Source organism: Larus michahellis, chromosome 17 (assembly GCF_964199755.1).
Source record: "Larus michahellis chromosome 17, bLarMic1.1, whole genome shotgun sequence".
NCBI lineage: Eukaryota > Metazoa > Chordata > Aves > Charadriiformes > Laridae > Larus > Larus michahellis.
In genome coordinates, this window is record NC_133912.1 from 8895715 (window position 1) to 8913706 (window position 17992).

The 17992-nt window shown below is 44.4% G+C and overlaps 1 protein-coding gene across 2 annotated transcripts; it reads left to right on the forward strand.

Annotated features, from left to right (window-relative positions):
* The first annotated feature begins 1573 nt into the window (after window positions 1–1573).
* DDX6 (DEAD-box helicase 6) lies at window positions 1574–17805 on the forward strand. 2 transcript variants are annotated; one of them, XM_074561098.1, is made up of 14 exons: window positions 1574–1708; window positions 3755–4218; window positions 5719–5782; window positions 6247–6351; window positions 7612–7741; window positions 8222–8368; window positions 8595–8693; window positions 9436–9554; window positions 10030–10158; window positions 10500–10616; window positions 12153–12216; window positions 13142–13243; window positions 13978–14157; window positions 15504–17805. In XM_074561098.1, the coding sequence occupies exons 2-13, from the start codon at window positions 4019–4021 to the stop codon at window positions 14151–14153; spliced, it is 1452 nt and encodes a 483-aa protein (XP_074417199.1). In that variant the 5' UTR covers window positions 1574–1708; window positions 3755–4018; the 3' UTR covers window positions 14154–14157; window positions 15504–17805. The 2 variants fall into 2 exon arrangements, with proteins under 2 accessions (XP_074417199.1, XP_074417200.1); XM_074561099.1 differs by having other exon boundaries at window positions 8595–8689; window positions 9432–9554.
* Window positions 17806–17992: the final 187 nt, after the last annotated feature.

Genomic DNA, 17992 nt, shown 5'->3' on the forward strand with positions numbered 1-17992 from the left:
AGCTGAGGCTTCTCCAGCCATAACCGCTGCGCCCTTCAGCCAACAAGCAGCACAACAAGCTGGCACAGCAAGAAACAGGAACAGGTGAGATGCGGCTTTTCTACTCCCCTGGCATTCGAAGGCACAACGCCTGTCTTTTCAGGTTCTTTTTTCTCTTGCCATGCTTGGAACAGAAGGGTGGGAGAGAGGCTTGCAGGGGAGCTTGGCACCAGGGGTGACCTCTCTGCCCCAGGGAACGACAGTTGAGGACACAGCAGCAGCCCCACAGGTCGGCTGGAAGCGAAGGAGAGACAGACAAGGCTGTGCTGATCTTATTTCCCATGAGAACTGGGCAGGAATATATGAAATTATTACACCGGAAGGGTTGTCAGGCCCAATGGGGATGATTGTGCTGTGTGTTTTGCTGTTGAGGGTAGGGATAAACAATGATCTAAAGGTGGCCGTAGATGTGAGGAACTAGGCAAAAATGGCAATGTGAGGGGAAGCAAATGGGTTTCCCTGTCTTTTTGTGTTTCTTTCGGAAAAACGTTTGAACAAAAACTTGTCTGCAAAACGGTTTTGGAATTATCAACATTTTTAGGCTTGTGTTTAAGATTACATTCACATTGTGCCTCAGTTTGTCAAAACGCTTGTCTGCAAAACAGCTCTCTAAAAAGAAAATAACTATTTCCAACCTGTTGTGCTTAGTGGTTATGGCTCTTGCATGCTGTGGGCCAGTCTTTTATTCTTACATTTGTGTCAACTGTGGTTTAATGACTACAAAACGAAGTTGTACTAACTTTCCAGGCTTTTTCCTCAGGAAACAGGAGTGTTTTTGTCGGCTTTGTTATGAGGTCTGAGACATGTGCTGCTTCCAAGCGACAGAAGTCATCGGTGCCGGTGGCTTCTGTTTTTGTCACAACGTATCCCACTCTGCTTTAGAGATATGTAAATAGGCAAAAACGCTTCTGTAGCTGCAGGAGCAGTGCTGCCCTATTGCTAATAGGGGATCTGGCTGCCTCTACTCAGAAGTATTCATTCTTTGGGTTGGTGATGCGGCTGACACGCCTGAGGGATGGGATGCCATCCAGGTGGTCTTGGACAGGCTGGAGAAGGTGGGCCTGTGTGAACCTCATGAGGTCCAACAAGGCCAAGTGCAGGGCCCTGCGCTTGGGTCGGGGCAACCCCAAGCACAAGTACAGGCGGCATCCAGCCCTGGGGCCTCGGCACAGGAGAGACATGGGACTGTTAGAGCCGGGCCAGAGGAGGCCACGGAGACGCTGCGAGGGCTGGAGCCGCTCCGCTGCGAGGACAGGCTGAGAGAGTCGGGGGTGTTCAGCCTGGAGAAGGCTCCGGGGAGACCTTATCGCGGCCCACCCTGTGCCGTGCCAGGGTGTCTCCTCCTGCCGCCACTGACGGCGAAAACGCCCCGTGCCCGCTCTGGCCGGGGGGAGGTTCCTCCCTCCTCCGCCGCCCTCAGGCCTCCCGGCGCGGCCTGAGCGGGGACCGCCGACATGGCGGCACCGTCCCTCCGCGCGGCGGCCGCGGTCACGTGGCCGAGGGAGCGGCGTGCGTGCGGGGCGTGGCCGGCCTGCCCTGCCGGGAGGGGGAGGGCGCACGGGAGGAAGGAGGAAGCCGCCATCTTGGAGTGTCGAGTCGCCATAACAAGGCACCAAGGGGGAGCGAGAGGATTTTATACCTGGGCGAGGGGGGAGCGCGGCTGGTGGCGGTGAGGACGGGCCAGGGCGCCGGGGCGGGCGTGGGTCCGCGGGAGCGGGGCGGCGGGGAGGGGGGGCCGCCGCCGCCCGGCCGAGCCTCACGGCCTGCGGCGAGGCCTGGCGGCGCCGAGGGCCCCGAGCGGGGCGGAGGCGGCCGGGCCGACCCGGGAGCGACGGGGCGGCGGGGCCGTGGCGCGGGGCGGGGCGGCGGCGGCGCTCGCTGCCGGCCGGAGCGGCGGGGGTGGCGGGCGGGGGCCGCTCCATTGTTGGCGGGCGGGAGGTGCCGGTGTGGCGCAGCTGCCTTTGGCGGGCGGCGGGGCCCGCAGTGCGGCCCGGGCTCACAATGGGCACGGCGGCTGGGCCAGCTGCGCCGCCGCTTTGTGTCGGGGCCGGCCCGGGCAGGGGAAGGGAAAGGCCCCCCGGCGGCTGCCCCGTCCGCCGGCCCGCCCGGGGAGGGGAGTCTTGGGGCGGGGGGGGGCCGCTTTTTTCCGTCGTTTTGCGAAATGGTGGCGCGTCGCGTCTCTTTCTCTTGTTGGGCTCGACGAGGCCGGGCGTTCTCCTTTAACCTCCGTCCTCTTAAAGGGTAGTGAGGAGCGCGGGAGGTGAAGGGACTGAGAGGTTCCATCTCCTGCGATATTGGAGAACTCCTCGGCGTCGCGATCCCGGCCCTGGTTACTTTTGTGATTCGTCCGCTTTTTGCAAAGTTAATGGGTAGGAGAAATCTCTCTTCAAAGATGCCTTGAAACGCTGCTTCCAGTCAGGGAGGTAACTAGCAGAAAAATCGTAGTTCTGCAAACTTTAAAGTTTTGCTGTGAAGCTAGAATTGACACGCTTGGAAACAGCTGGGAAGTCTGGGAAGAGTCTGAATTCCTTTTCCATGCTCTTGAATGTGCCTTTTATTCGCTAGGGAAACGCACATTTTTTTGGTGGCTGCTGAAGTTAGGAAGCTGTAGTCTGCTGGTTTTTCCTTTGCATTTTCCCAAGATACAGATGTGTTGTGACAAGAAATTGTACAGGCAAGCCTACTTCCTGTTGCTTCCGAAAGGTTTCTGACTAGGAATGTTTTGTCTCCCTAATATCGTTGTAAGTTTTTCAGCTATGGCCACGCTTACTTTACATACGTAAGGTGCAGACTTTGTGGTATCTCTTTGCAGTTTTGCCAACCTTTCTGTTAAATGCGGTGTCAATATTAAGTCATGTGTACCAAATGTTATCTTTTGAGCACGATATGAGTTGTTACCGACAGCTGGAAGGTAACGTCATGCGGAGCAGGAAGCTAGATATCTAGTGTAAATGTGTATTACTCACTGCTTCAGTTTAGACTTGCTCATTTAGAGTTAACAAAACAGGAAGCTACTGTCAGTTCAGCTTGATGATATTGTTAGTTTTGCTATTCTGAATGGTGTTAAATCAATACCTAATTTAAAAGTTTGAGTAAGCTTGTTGAACCAACTTTTTGGGTTGGTGGAGGATAAGCTGTTTTCTGGGTGGGTTTTTTGTTGTGTTTTTTTTTTTTTTTTTTTTTTAAATAATAATAGTAAAAAAGTAATTTCTGTTTCCCTTTTGAAGTGAAAAGGGTGACCGGAGTAACTTAAGGGTTTCGTCAGTTCTGACTGGAATGTCCACTTGATACTGTGGTCTTGCTTCCTGTCACAAACTTGTGCTTAACGTTGTTGCTTAGCATTTAGGGCTGCTTTGCTGTGTCCCAGCAGTGGGGGAATTTCAAGAACCGGCAAAGCAATTGATATAATTCACGTTTACTTTACAGGAAGGAGGGACAGGTAGTATTTTTCAAGCAGTTACTCACTGGAAGGCTGCTAAAAGTACAGCTGTTCAGAAAATTATCTTTGGTGACTGAAGGTGGTGGGTGCAGCTTTATAGAAGGGGGGAAAAAAGCTTTATGTGTGTCTTGATAGTTATCACCGAGAAAACAAAAGCAAGTACTGCTATTGCAGGCTGCCTGGGAAGAAGTGATTCTTAAAACACAAAGGTAAACTGACATGATTTATGTAGGAAAAAACCCACGTGCTAATCGTTGTCATCTGCTTCTCTTTCAGATTGAAGCGAGTGAATTCTGATATAACTCAACTTTGGTAGAGGGCTTTTTTTAAAAAAAAGTTGATCCACAGTGCATCAGAGCAAGTTACTACTTTACTTTTGAGTGACTTACAGGTGCTTGCCTGCATTGCAATAACGGACTCATATATTGAGCAAGACTTATTTATCTCTTCGTTTTGGAGAGTCTAATAAACTGTTATTACAGTTTCTGTACTGACTTTCAAAGTTTTGAAGTCTAAAAAGACATCTTTAAAAATAAAAACATGAGCACGGCCAGAACAGAGAACCCTGTTATAATGGGTCTATCCAGTCAGAATGGGCAGTTGCGAGGCCCTGTAAAACCCAGCGGGGGCCCAGGAGGTGGAGGCACACAAACTCAGCAACAGATGAACCAACTGAAAAATGCCAACACAATCAATAACGGCACTCAACAGCAAGCACAGAGTATGACCACCGCTATTAAGTAAGTGTTTGTACCAGCTGCCACAAAAGTAATGTGTAAAAGTCACGTGTGGGAAAGTGTTCTCGGGTTCCCGTGTTTGGAAAGTCATCTTCTGTTGTTTTATGACACTGGCAGTTAGAAGTGTCCTGTGATGGGCATTATGAAAAGAAAGCTCTGTTTCCACGTGTGAGCTCCTCTCTGACAGTGATCTTTGTAATGTGTTTGTTGTGAAAATCGAATTTGACGCTTTGCTTTTCAGAGCATGTAGCTGCTTGTCAGGGGTAGCCCACTGAGCAGCAGCAGCATCCTGTTTTCTTTGCTCCTTGCGAGTGGTATGAGAGGGAAGTTGGGGAGTGGGAAGGAATTGAACCGAAGTTTAAGCCAGAGGAGGAAACACCCCCTAGTCTCAGTCCAGTTGTGTATGCTTTCCAGTTGTTTGTTGCAGTTCTTTCTCATGGTGAGAAATTCTTTAAACTTTTTTATCTTTTGTCATTGATCTAAAATAGTAACGCTTGCTCTCCTTTGTGTAATGCTCTGACTTTAATTCATCAAAGCCTGAGCCAAGATAATATTGTACCACTGTGATAGCCTCCTACCATCAAACTGGTTTTGGCAGTGTGCTAATAACATATGAGTGTGCTGGTTGGAAATTCTGAAGGATGTAAAAGACTTGGATGGTATGGTAATGTGTTCCTTTTTTTTTCCCCTGTTGTTCCTCCTCCCCATGAACAACATTCACTTTTATTTCGTTATTCAGTTATTTGCAAAGGAAATGTTAGCTGTCGTCAGAGAGCGCGTAATGGAATACTCCTTAAAGTTTGCCTAACTCATTTCCTCTTTTTTTTTTTTTTCTTTTCTTTTCAAAATGGGTTACTGTAATGAAACTGGTGAGTTAAACTCTACGAAATTCACTCTTGACTTCCTGGGAGTGGGGAAGAGAAGGACTTACTCGACTGTACAATGGCTTTCAAGAGAGTATGGGTGTCTACATCTCACTGAGAGCAAATGACAACATCTGATCAACAAGTGGAGCATGTTCTCCATTTAATTTTCTCCCCAAAAGTGTTTTTTATCTTCTCACATTACTCACGGCTTAAGAATGGATGTTCCCTGGGCAAGAGATTTTAATTTTTTTTTCCTTTTAAGTGATGAAATATTCTCAAGTGGATTTATTATAGCCAGTTTCTGCCATGTGACTGAGTCAGTGCTCAGTTTTGAATCTGCGTTCTACTGGATTGATTCAGTGCCCTAAAAACGGGACTTGAATCATGACTGGATAAAGATTTCACAAATTCTCTGTGAGCTTGGCAGACTGCTGGTTTTCTGTGTTTACAGTTTCCTGCCTGTTGTATCCTGCTTAGCTCAGAGAAGACTTGAGCTCATATGTGTAGGCGCTTTTAGCTTTCAGGAGGTGAAAATATTACATGTTCATTGTTGTATTGAAGAAAATAAAATGCAACATAAAACTATTAAACCAGATTATTATTTTTTTAAAAAATAATTATTTTATTTTTCCTGTAGACCTGGTGATGACTGGAAGAAGACTTTAAAACTCCCTCCAAAGGATTTGAGAATCAAAACTTCGGTAAGGGTGGTTGAATTGTGGGAATAAATACTAAACAAAAGATGTGGGAGAAGCCGCAGTGACAAAATATTTGTCCTAAGCAAAGACTCAAAAGCAGTTCAGCTCTTGCTGTTGTAAATGAAGGAGTAATTTGTTCTGCAATTGCTTATGAGAGATGCTTCTCTCGGAAAGCTCAAAAATGGAGTTTACTTTGTGTTTCTTACCTTATTAGCGTTAGGGCATGGGACTGATTATTATCAGTGTCTCTTGCAAAGGCTGATGGAAAGATGTCAGTGTATGTTTGCAGTACTGTATTTGGTTATGGGAAAGCTAATGCTTCCTTCTCCACTGTATGGTATAGCACAGATTAGTGGAACTGCTGCGTAGCAGCATGCACTTTGTGGTCTTCTTGCACAGGCAATCTCTTCATTGAGTCAGACCAATCTACAGCTAATCTTATGGATGTGCTTTTTTTGATTATTCAGGACGTGACCTCCACAAAAGGAAACGAGTTTGAAGATTACTGTTTGAAACGGGAGTTGCTGATGGGAATTTTTGAAATGGGCTGGGAAAAACCATCTCCTATTCAGGTTATTTACAGACTACTTAAAAGCAGCATTTAATTTTCATAAATTTATTTAAATTCTTATTCATGCTTAAATGTTAGATACTCATGTCATGATTTGGGAAAACTGGTGTTTTGGACGGTAGAACGTTGTGGCGCTTGGGGAAGGCGAGAGTTTCTAACGCCTGACTAAGTCACCAAGTCATGCAGTGGGTGACTTAGAGATGGGACTGGCTTATGCTTTAGAGACGTTAACTTGGATTTTCCTTTTCACCCTGGAAGCATTACTATGTTAATCCTCTGTTCAGTAACATCCTTCACATAAGTAGTGCCAGTGAGAACAGGGCTGTTCTGTAAATTTTGTGGAAAACTGAGTTACGGTAGACTGCATACCTGTAGTTGTTACAAAGATAACTGTGGCTTTATCACACAGTCTGGGTGCTTTTATCATGAGCATCTGAAAGGAGCGTAATGGAGATCATGGGAGACACACTAATATGTTAGCAAGTTTACTTTTCTGTCCCTCCATCTGTTACTTTTAAGGCTTGTTCTATTAAAAACTGTTGATTTGTAAACTTCAGAGGGTCAGGGAGGTTGAACTCTCATTTAAATGCTCTTTGGAGGATTATCACTGACACACTCATGCACTTTATCTTAAGGCAGGAGAAAGCTATGGCTTTTAGGTAAATTGTGTGCTTTAAATCAGATTCTAACCACGCCACCTTTCCAAAAGGCTGAGGGGTCTTTAGATGTTACTGTAAAAGACAGTAAAATGAAAAATACTTGGGGCCTGTGTTTGAATGGCTGAAGTTTCAAAAGGAAGGCCTGCTGATTTTAAGAGAAGTATATCACAGGAGCGTGCAGGTTTGAATTACATGGGCTGGGGTAGTTTTGATGTTAAGATACAGCTGGGTTTCTTTTTCCATAGGAGGAGTTTGCTAGTGGCTGTCGTTGTCTCTTCACTTTTTTTCCTAATTTTTCACTTTTTTCCTAATGTGTCAGTTTTATGGGTTTACCGTTCCTGTGGTACCTGATCCCTGGTTCTCTTATGACCAGGCAAGATAAGGACTTTGAAGTGGAATATGGGGAGCAGAGCTATTGGGTTTAACCAATGGGTTTAACTCCTTTCTGTTGTGAGTCTGCGATGCTTGCAGTTGCGGGATATTCTGTTCAGGAAACAATCATATTGCACGTGGTACTCTTAGTAAGGAGAGTTAAATTTGACCAGCCTCTCCCGCGAGTGTGGCTTATGATTGCTCATGCGCTGTCTGTCGTTGCATTTCAGGAGGAGAGCATCCCCATTGCTTTGTCTGGTAGGGATATCTTGGCTAGAGCGAAAAATGGAACAGGCAAGAGTGGAGCCTACCTCATTCCTTTACTTGAACGGCTAGACTTAAAGAAGGACAATATACAAGGTCAGTTGAGATGGGTCTTGCTTAGCTGCAGCTGGGTAATGGTATCGGTCCCTACGTGGCAGGCTTGAATGTAAAACTGGTCAACGACATTGAGCAGTGTAGGTTATCTGCTTATACTATCAAAGGGAGGTAATGGGGATTGGTGGAGGGGAGGTGGAATTTTAAAAGTCCCACAGTTGCTTTCAAAAGTGGGAAATGCCAGGCATCTTCTGGACTTTAGCGTCTTGCCCTGGAAAATGGATTTGGAGTAATAAGCAAGTGTGCTGACAGGGGCACTCGCTCAGAGGGAATATCAAGGGACAAAGAATCTTTCCATGGAGTTTGCCTTGTAAGCAGTTTCTAGGTCTTGGTCAGGGTGTCCGGGGTGGAACTCCAAAACCATAGAAGTATAGCTTCCATAAAGTCTTTGGCTCCTCTGAGGATTAGTATTTAAGATACAGTGTGTTACTAGTAACTCACACTGATGTGTTTAACTTTCAGCAATGGTGATCGTTCCCACCCGTGAACTAGCCCTGCAGGTCAGTCAAATCTGTATCCAAGTCAGCAAACACATGGGAGGTGCCAAAGTGATGGCAACAACAGGAGGAACCAATTTGCGAGATGACATAATGAGGCTTGATGATACAGGTTGGAGCACTTTTGCTACACCACAGTTGCTGTTTGTTCATGCCTTCTGCGGTGTAATTTCTGCTTGTTATTGTTTGCCTGTTACAGAACAGACTACAGTATGTCTTGTTCGCTGTTTGTGTGCTGTCATTATTCTCTTAAATTGTTTGTATGATACGTGGCCATGAAAGCTGGAAACATTGTTTTAGTCACCTTAACCATTTTTTTTGCTCTTCTAACCTTACAGTGCATGTGGTGATAGCTACCCCTGGGAGAATTCTCGATCTCATCAAGAAAGGAGTAGCAAAAGTTGAGCATGTCCAGATGATAGTATTGGATGAGGCAAGTTGCTCGTGTTAAACATTTCGGGATTTTAACACCAAGTCGAAGCAGTGATGTGTCTCAGCGAGTCTCCTTGTTATGCGCAGCAACAAATCAAACTGTGCCTAGAGACGCTATAAGGTTATATAGCTCATCCATTTCTCAGTATTTTTGAGAAGGTATTCTGGCAGAAGAATTTTTGTGCACGTGAGTCTTTTAAGAAACCAGCCTAGGAAGATTTGCCTTTCCTGTCATCTTTGCTACTCCCGAAGAATAGATTGTCTATTCTGAAATGAAGGAGTGCATTTTGTTGGGTTTCAGTTTATAACGAGCGAGCTGTGCTTACCACATAATTGTATATAAAACTGATATATGAACATCCAGTGGTGTACAGGCTTCTGAGTGGGAGGTTGAGAAAATAGTTGTGCGAGAGCTCTTGGAGGACTCTGATAGGAACCCTGGTAACTGTTTTCAATTTAAATTCCATTTACTTTTCCTGAATTTGATTCTGTTTAAATCAAAGTGCTGAAAAGCAGGAGAGGGTAAACTTCCTTTTACTGATGAATCCTGTCTCCAGCAGCCAAATCACACATCTTTTGGAGTGTGTTGTGTGCTCCAAAGGGGAGGGTCTGATCATGAGGGCAGGGAGAATGCTCCTGGTGTTTTCGTTTGGGGTTTGGTCATCCCCCATCGTGGTACTACCAGAAGGCTGAAATTTTGTCCCATTAATTTAACTTACTCTTTATCACTTCTGTTGTTACAGGCAGATAAGTTGCTGTCTCAAGATTTTGTTCAAATAATGGAAGACATTATTCTCACGCTACCTAAAAACAGACAGATTTTGCTCTACTCAGCCACTTTTCCTTTGAGCGTACAGAAGTTCATGGTGAGTGCAGATATATTCATATTTGTATGAATGTAGGATGGTGGTGACATTGCACGTGAAGTGTGTGAACGGGTGGCGTATAGCTGTCGGTGCTCAGTTTTTTAATGCAGCCAAACTTCACTGCTTTAATCTAAATCAGGCTAAATCTTTGACCCGCAATAGCGTTAATGAGAAAGCTAGGTATGCACAGTTCTCACCTGTAAGATACTGTTTTCTCCTTTGTACATCAGTTACGTGCCATCCGCGCTGATTTGCTGCTAGAGGGTGCTCCTTTTTGGCCTGTTTGGTTGCCCTGGATTTATAAGTAATCCTTTGTGAAATTTTACCCACCCTGTCTCTTGTGTATAGCATGAAGAGTGAGTGGCTAGGTAGCGCATCCTTGCCATGGAGGAAGTTAAATGTGCCAAAGGGTGGGAAGTACTTACGTTGTTTTGCATGTAGATATGCCCGCTTTATCCTTATCTCTATTTTTCAGAATTCCCATTTGCAGAAACCCTACGAGATTAATCTGATGGAGGAGCTGACCTTGAAGGGAGTTACCCAGTACTATGCCTACGTAACCGAGCGTCAGAAAGTACACTGCCTCAATACACTGTTTTCCAGGGTAAGCAGTAGGGCTGGTTCAGGACCGTACAGAAGCTGTTTTCCTTTTGGAACCGATAGTAAGACTGAGAGTGGCGGAGAAGGCTTAATGACACTTTTTTCTTGTCAGAAATGTGCTAGTCTTATGATACAAGATAAGCTAAAAATACGTACTTCCTGTCCTGCACCTTTGTGTTATAGAACTTTGTTAATTTTTACCCCCCTTGTACAAAAATATACATTGTGTAAATTACCAGCAGCATACCTGCTTTGCTTTCTTTCTGTACGGCTTTTAGACTTATGTGTTGGATCATGTGTTAGTCAAAAGGCTGCATTTACTGAGCACACTACTTATATGTTCAGCTCCAGATTAACCAGTCGATCATTTTCTGCAACTCCTCTCAACGGGTTGAATTGCTAGCCAAAAAGATCTCCCAGCTGGGCTATTCCTGCTTCTATATCCATGCTAAGATGAGGCAGGTGAGTATGAAGTGAACAGCCGTTTATTCCACACCACCCCAAGCTTTCTTGCATAGCTGAATTAAGTCTCGTGCTTTCTTTAAATGTGCGTGTTCTTTGAAAACTGAAGCATGTATTGCTTTGCTACTGATTTGTTTTTAGACGCTCCTTTTCCCCCCTCCTTAAACCACTCTCTAGGCTGTTCGGTGTAGCTGGTCAGTTGGTATGGAAGAGTATTTCAGGTCAGGTTAATTAGCCCAGTGTAAGCACAGGCCTCGACCAGAAGGCACAGTTCTTACTGCTGCGTCCTTGGTTTTGCCAGCATGGGGAGCCGTGGTAGACTACATGGTGTAACTGACACAGATAAAAGCGAGCCTGACTTAAATGACAAAAACCCCAGTAGTCAGCTGATTGAGTGCCCTGTGTGGCTTTGCAAACAGTAAATCTTGCACTGTGACTGCAGGGGAATCTGAGAAGCTGGGGAGGGGGCTTTGATCAAACCTTGTGGCGAAAGCGGCGACTGAGCACCTCCGTGCCAGTGCAGCTTTGCTGGTGCAGAGGTTTCTGTTAATCGTACGTTAGCTCACATGTTCTCGAGCTTCGTACTTGTCATTTCCGTGTTTTCAGGAAGTGTACTAAAAGATGTCAGAAGGTTGAAGTGAGGCTTGTAAAACAGTAGTACTTTCAAATATTTTTTTCATTTTATGTGTAAGCCAGAATAAATTCAAATGAAAGCATTAGAGGAAACCTGTCTTGCTGTTCATGGACCTGACAGGTAACGCCAATGTTTGCTGGGCCATATGCAGACCGGACCAGTAATTAATTAAGCAGAAATAGAAGTGATGTCAGTATTGAGAACAGGTATGCAAATGGGCTCCTTGAGGTCTGATTTTTGTATGCTTTTGATTGGTCAGTAGATGATCTTTGTGGCCAAATGCAGGTATGTTTGTGCGGAAGGCTTCAGCTTGTTCATTCCTGCTGTTAATTTCACTCCTTAGCAGCGACATTACTTAATCTTTGTGTGGCCCGAAGTGACTTGTTTGTGAGACAGACACAGACATTGACTCATCCCACCCTTAATTCTGAATCGGTAGTGAACAATACTCCGTACTAGAAAAGGAAGTTACTGCTGGCTTCAGTTTTTAAGGAAATTAATAAAACATGCATTGAATTTTGGCAGGGGGCTGGGGGAAGATGATAGTCAAAATATCAGTTAAACTTCCTTGATGCGTGTTTCATGTAATTATAAGTTAAGATAATTCAGTTCTGCGAGAGCTTTGATGCAACTGTAGGAGGCTTTAAAACACTGTCAGTTAAGTGTCTTTGTCTAAAAGTGATACCAGGGGCCCCTCTGGTAAATTCTTCAGAGTATAGGGGTAAGAAGTGCTAAAAAGTATGTACTAGTAGCTTTGTTTGACTCAGCTGTTCTCTAATGACGAGCAATTCGGTGATTGAAGTTCAGTGGTTGTAACTTGAATATACCTGAAAGTCACAGCTGTTTGTTGTTTTTGGTTGGTTGTTTTGTTTTGCTTTGATTACATTTTTTTTTTTTTTCAGGAGCACCGCAATCGTGTGTTCCACGATTTCCGAAATGGCTTATGCCGCAATCTTGTTTGCACTGGTAAGAGTTCCTAAACATTCTCCTGTTTCGAAAAGATGTGTTAGAAAGTGGCTTAGCCATTAGCGCAGGTGTTACAGATCACTGGATTTGTAATAAAGCTGGACAGAATGTTTTGTTATGAAGTCTTTGTCAGGCCTGCGTGTGGCTGCAGCACTCCTTCAGGCATGTGGGTTTTGTCTTTTGTGACAAACCATGAAGGTGCAACTTGCTAACAAATCCTTTTACTGGGGTAGTGTTTTCTGCGCTAGTTATGTTTTCTGTATATTTTCACATGTGAGTGCTCTCTGAACTGTTGGCCGTAAGGTTTACAAAATCTAGGTAGAACTGCGGCTGGGATCACCCAAGTGAGTTTTGCTGATTCTTAAAATGTTTGTAGCTCACGTTTTCTAAATATTTTTATAGTTTTGATTGGCCTGCATGTGAGGGAGTTCTACATTGTACGACCTGGTTGGGCAGTACCGCAGCAGTGTCTGCTGATCACTGTGTGTGTCTGGGTCATCTTAACAAAAATCACTAGAGGCAGAAGAAAAACACTCAAGCTAGTGGGATGTAGTTCAGCTCTCAAGTCTGTTGTGGCATTGGCAATGCAGAGTCATGCGCGAGGAGATGCTTCTATAAGACCACCTGCTCAGAAATAGTCTAATGTGGAAAAAACTAGCTTTGTGCTAATGACTTGTTTGGAATAGACGCGCAGATCTGGTGTTTTGGTCGTTCCTCTTGTGTTATTCATGTTTATAATGGATAAAGAGCAAGAAGATGACGTAACAGAATTGTATGTAAACTGTCTTTGATATAAAGGAAGCTTATATCTGGAAACTAGTGCAAGCCAATGTTAATTAATCATTGTTAATCTTTCTACCCTGAATACCATCAGCATTTGATCTCACTGAAATTAACTGTCTTCGTGACCCGAATTGTCTTTCAGATCTGTTTACCCGAGGTATTGATATCCAAGCTGTGAATGTGGTGATAAACTTTGATTTCCCAAAGCTGGCAGAGACTTATCTCCATCGTATTGGCAGATCAGGTGAGAGGAGAAACATCTTTTAGGTACAACTTTGATGATGACTGTGATGTTTGTTAGGCTTGAGTTGGCTTCTGGTTTTTATTACTGTATCCGAGAATTATTTCAGGTAGCTTTGATTTTTCTGACAGATTTATTCTTGTGTATTGGCTCAGATGGGTATCCTCACAAATATATGAATAAAGGGCTGTTCTCTTGAAACTGGCCTGAACAGCCTAATGAAAAAGCACATTTTGCTTTGCTCTCAGGAAACTCCTGTTTGCAGTTTGGGAAAATTCTGTGCTGAAAACAGCTTCTATAGTGTCTTAAATATAGTTTTCTTCTGCGCGTGTTCCAAGGTATGTTTGTAATGTCTGGACATCAGCAAAATAGACTCTTAAGGAAGGCGGTAAACAAAGGAACTCGGTGTACTTGAACTTTGTAATTCAGGTGTGTTCAAGAACTCTGTTATGGAAGAAGGGCTGGACGTGATAATGCAGTAGTGGAAGACTTTTCGTTGGTAATTAATAAGAAGGTTTGGTCGGAGCATTTTGAACCTCCTGGGTTTTCTTACTCCTATAGCAGTACAAAGCCGCTTACGAAAAACTGATGTGAAAGCTGTAGCGACCTGTGGCGGGGTCTGGATTTGCTTTTGTCGTCAGAGAGCAATGTTGTTAACAGCACGGTCTGCAGACTTTTTCAGTCAGCCTTCTGTTACTCAGCTAAGTCTTTTTATAATTTACTTTATTTTTGTCAAGGTCGATTTGGTCATCTTGGCCTGGCCATCAACTTGATCACCTATGATGATCGATTCAACCTGAAAAGTATTGAGGAGCAGCTGGGAACTGAAATTAAACCCATACCAAGCAACATTGACAAGAGCCTGTATGTGGCAGAATACCACAGCGAACCTGTAGAAGATGAGAAACAGTAAACATGTGCGTATGTAAAAGCCTTCCTGAATAGAGAAGTTGTGTTGGATGAAAGAAGAGCCGATGTGTGAATGTTACTGCAGGGGAAAAGGGAAACCGATGTGCTGAAGGAGGCTCTAGATGTGGAAATAAGGGTTTGAAATGGACTGTCAGTGCAGGGAATTCTGTGGATGTGCTGAAGCTGCGAGGATGAGTAGTTTTAGTTGTTTTAATTGAAATGCTCACCATATGCTAAGGATACCAAAAATGGGGAAAAAGGGGGAATGGTGTTTGGAGAGGTGAGTGTGGCTACTAGTAGCCTAAACAATTGTTTCTTTATTGCTTAGCTAAAATGAGAAATTGGCGAGGAGCAGAGAGGAAAGGGGTGCTCAAAAATGTGAGGGGAGAAAACGGATAGCTTTGAGAACAGAGCACCAACAGAAGAGCCTAAGCGCCTCACCAGTTAGAAGGAACAGGTTCAAGCTAAAGGTGCTGCACCTTTTGCATCCTCTGGTTCGTAGAACTCTTGCAAATCAACAAAGTAGGAAACAAAGATGTAATTCATCTTTGCTGCCGCTTGAGGTCGTCTCCATAGCTTTAAGAGAAAATGGGGTGTCACTGTCCGAGACTGTTAAGTGTCCCTTTTCTGATCGTTGTCTGAGGAAAAACTGCTGTGTCGAGTCCTTCAAGAAGAAAACTCTCCCTGAATTGTAGTCAGGCAAAATAGCGACATGATTATGTCTGATCTGGTTTTAGTGAAGGTCCTCTATCATGCAAGATCAGACACCGTACGGTTTGGGTTGGAAATCATTCTTTTGTGTGCTCTTCTTGGAGATCATGAATTAGAAAGAGAATCACAGTGAAGCTGCTGAAATTCTCGGGTGACAAAGGAAACCCCTGCATGGCCATAGAAGCAGATTGCTGGATACCGTTAAAGTGAACCTGTGACCCTTCTTTGAAATCATTCAAGGGTAGCCCTAGGCAGTCGCACCGAGCTGACTTGCAGCCTCTGCATTGCGGGCTGAGCTTTCTCCATGTTTCATAAATAAATAAAAAAACCACCCCGGTGATCAACTTGGAAGAGGCTCTTGGGTGGTTTCCGTAAGGGGGGAATGCTGTGACCTTGCCTAAGGAATTTTTGCAACTTTCTAAAGAACAAGAAACCAGTAGGTAGTCGTGCTCCATAGGTATGGTAGTGCGTTAGCAGAACCTGTCTCTGCGAAGCTGTGCTTGAGGTTGGGCTGTTCCAAATGCCCTCTGCTTTTCCAGAGCTGTTACATAGTCAGTGCGATTCATTGCTTACGTTCTGGTTTTGCATAGAATTGATTTAACTGTGGGTGTTGTGGTTGTTTTTTTTGGTTTGCTTTTTTTAGGCTTTGATTACACATGCCAGAAGGTGAAGCCCTTTGATCCAGATCTGTGACACATCGTTTCTTTGGGGATACCCTTCTCTTTGTGGGTTTTTCTTCGTCTTTTCATTTCGGAACTATGAAGACTAAAGAGCTCGGCCTTTTTTTCTTTTTAAATTTGGCAGCAAGGAAGAAAGAAGATAAAAGGAGGAATGTGTTTTTGTTTTTCCACTTGTTTGCACTGTGTGCTGATTGAACATTAGTTGCACTAACTGCTGGTTTTAAATTTTTTTTTTTTCTTCGGGTGGGAGGGGCAGCAAGGGAAGAAGAGAAACCCTGAAAAGAGAAGAATCTGATGAACACGAGCTTGTCTGCGATTTCAAATTCTTCAACCATCGACTGAGTGCATTTCAACTTCTCCCTGGTTACTCATCTGTTTTTAAGCTAAAGAGCTTGTTACTTATTCGTGCAAAGTGCCTTATGCTATGAGACCATTCAGAATATCACCTTTCCGACACAGCCCAAGGAATCAATAGCCGTTTTTTGGTTTCAGGTCAAAGTTCCCCTTTCTTCCCCCTCTCCTCCTCCCCAAGTACTCAAGCCCAGGGCTGGGAGGTGAAACGTATTGGTAATACTACTTTTTTCTTCAACTTTTTTTTTTTTTTAATTGGAGGAGTTGATATGCATCTGCAGTTCACCCACACTGTAAATACCTGTATTTAAAACAAAACCAACTTAAAATCTGGGCTGATTAGGTGCAGCATCATAGCTCCAGAAGGAAAGAGTAGCCTGTTGTCCTTTGCAGGAGCCATAAGAAAAGCCCTTTGCTCTAGCAGAACACTAAAGACTGGTTTCCATAAGTCTCCATTAGTAGTTACAGCACTTGATATGTAGACTTGTTTCAGAGCCATGGCCCTCTTTCCTCTGGTGCGGTGTGTCCCATAGAAAATCAGATGTGTATATTGTACAAACTTTGTAAATATGATTTTTTTTTTTCTGTTTGGGTTCATATATAACTTTTTCTTTTGTGATGAAGGTTGCTGGGGTTAAAGGGATTAGACTGATTATGGGAGCAGCTAAAGATGAGAGGGGCTCAGTTTTCTGCAACACTAAACAATGAGAAGTGCTCTGACCTCCCTGAAGAGCAGGCCTCTACAAGCGTCCCTTATCAGGGTGGGTTTGCTCTGGTGCTAGCAATGCTGTCCTGTACCGCTCGTGTGGAAGAGATCACTTGTGGGGCTGGGAGGCCTCAAAATCTGTAGCTCAACCTGTTGGGAGATGCTTTTTGATTTCCCCCTTAGAAACTTCAGGAACTTGACAAGCTCTGAAGGGGGCCATGACCTGTGTTCCACCATGGCGCGAGGGAAATCCAGTGGGGGTCAGAGTTGCTGAGCAGCATCTGCATAAGCTGTGGATTTGGGTAGACAACCAATTTACATGCATAAACTTGACAGTTCTGGAGCTCTGTGGGATTGATTTACTTCCTGCAGCGTTGTGCATTTTCTGCCCAGAGCGGCCTCTCTACAGACTTGTGAGCAGGTAAGGGCAAACCCCTGTTAACGTCAGAAGCTGCAGAAAGCTGCTTGCCATCTCCTCTGTTTTGGCATGAACTGCTGTCTGTCATTTTGCATTGTATATTGCTGAGAAGTGCTTTCTGGTCAAGTAGTGTTGCTTTAAATTGTGCCCCTCCCAACATGCTTGATGTTTGGCCTGATCTACAGGCAAAAGGAGTGAGACAAATCAAAAACCGTACTCTTTTTAAATTCCCTTTTAGCCTGTTCACCAACACTGTCAGGAGGCACCTGGATGAATGCAGTCCTTTTTTGCTCGGTCATTTATTGTGTATACAGATGCTGCACTCACACCACGCTTGCTTACCTTTGAGGCAGGAATTACTTGTCTTAATTTCTCCCCGTTTTGACCCTTTTTTTTAAAATTTGAGTACAGTTGTTTGGAACTATGAGGTGGACTTAGCCATCCATTTCCTTGAGGATCATAAATAGAGGCCAGGTGCCTCCTGACAACTTTACAAGATGGAAAGGTTTTTGTGTTTGGAATTATTTTTTCCTTTTGTCAGCAGTGACTCCATAATTGTAGCAAATGCTGCACTAGAGTACAAACTCGAGAGCTTGGTCACAGACACTCTGTGAGCCACACAGCTTACATCTGACTGGCAGGTACTAAGTGTAAACAATTTTGGGGTGCTTTTTGGGGGTGGGGGGTGGGAGTTTGTGGGTGGTAACTTTGACCAAAAGTAAAATCTTGCTCTTGTACTGCAGCCAGCTTATGATTTTCCAGAGAGACAGAAGAGGGATCACTTTAGTGCAACAAAGACGTGAAAAATGTAAATAAAAGTTTTGTATCTTCCCAGGGCACGCACATGTAACAAGAACAGGATGGCAATGTCAGGTCAGGCGTGCGTGCCCTGCTTGGATTTGTGGTAGGTTAGCCTGGTGCCATGCGTTGATGGTCCCTCTTGAAGCACAGAACTTTTGAAAGTATTACTTTAAACT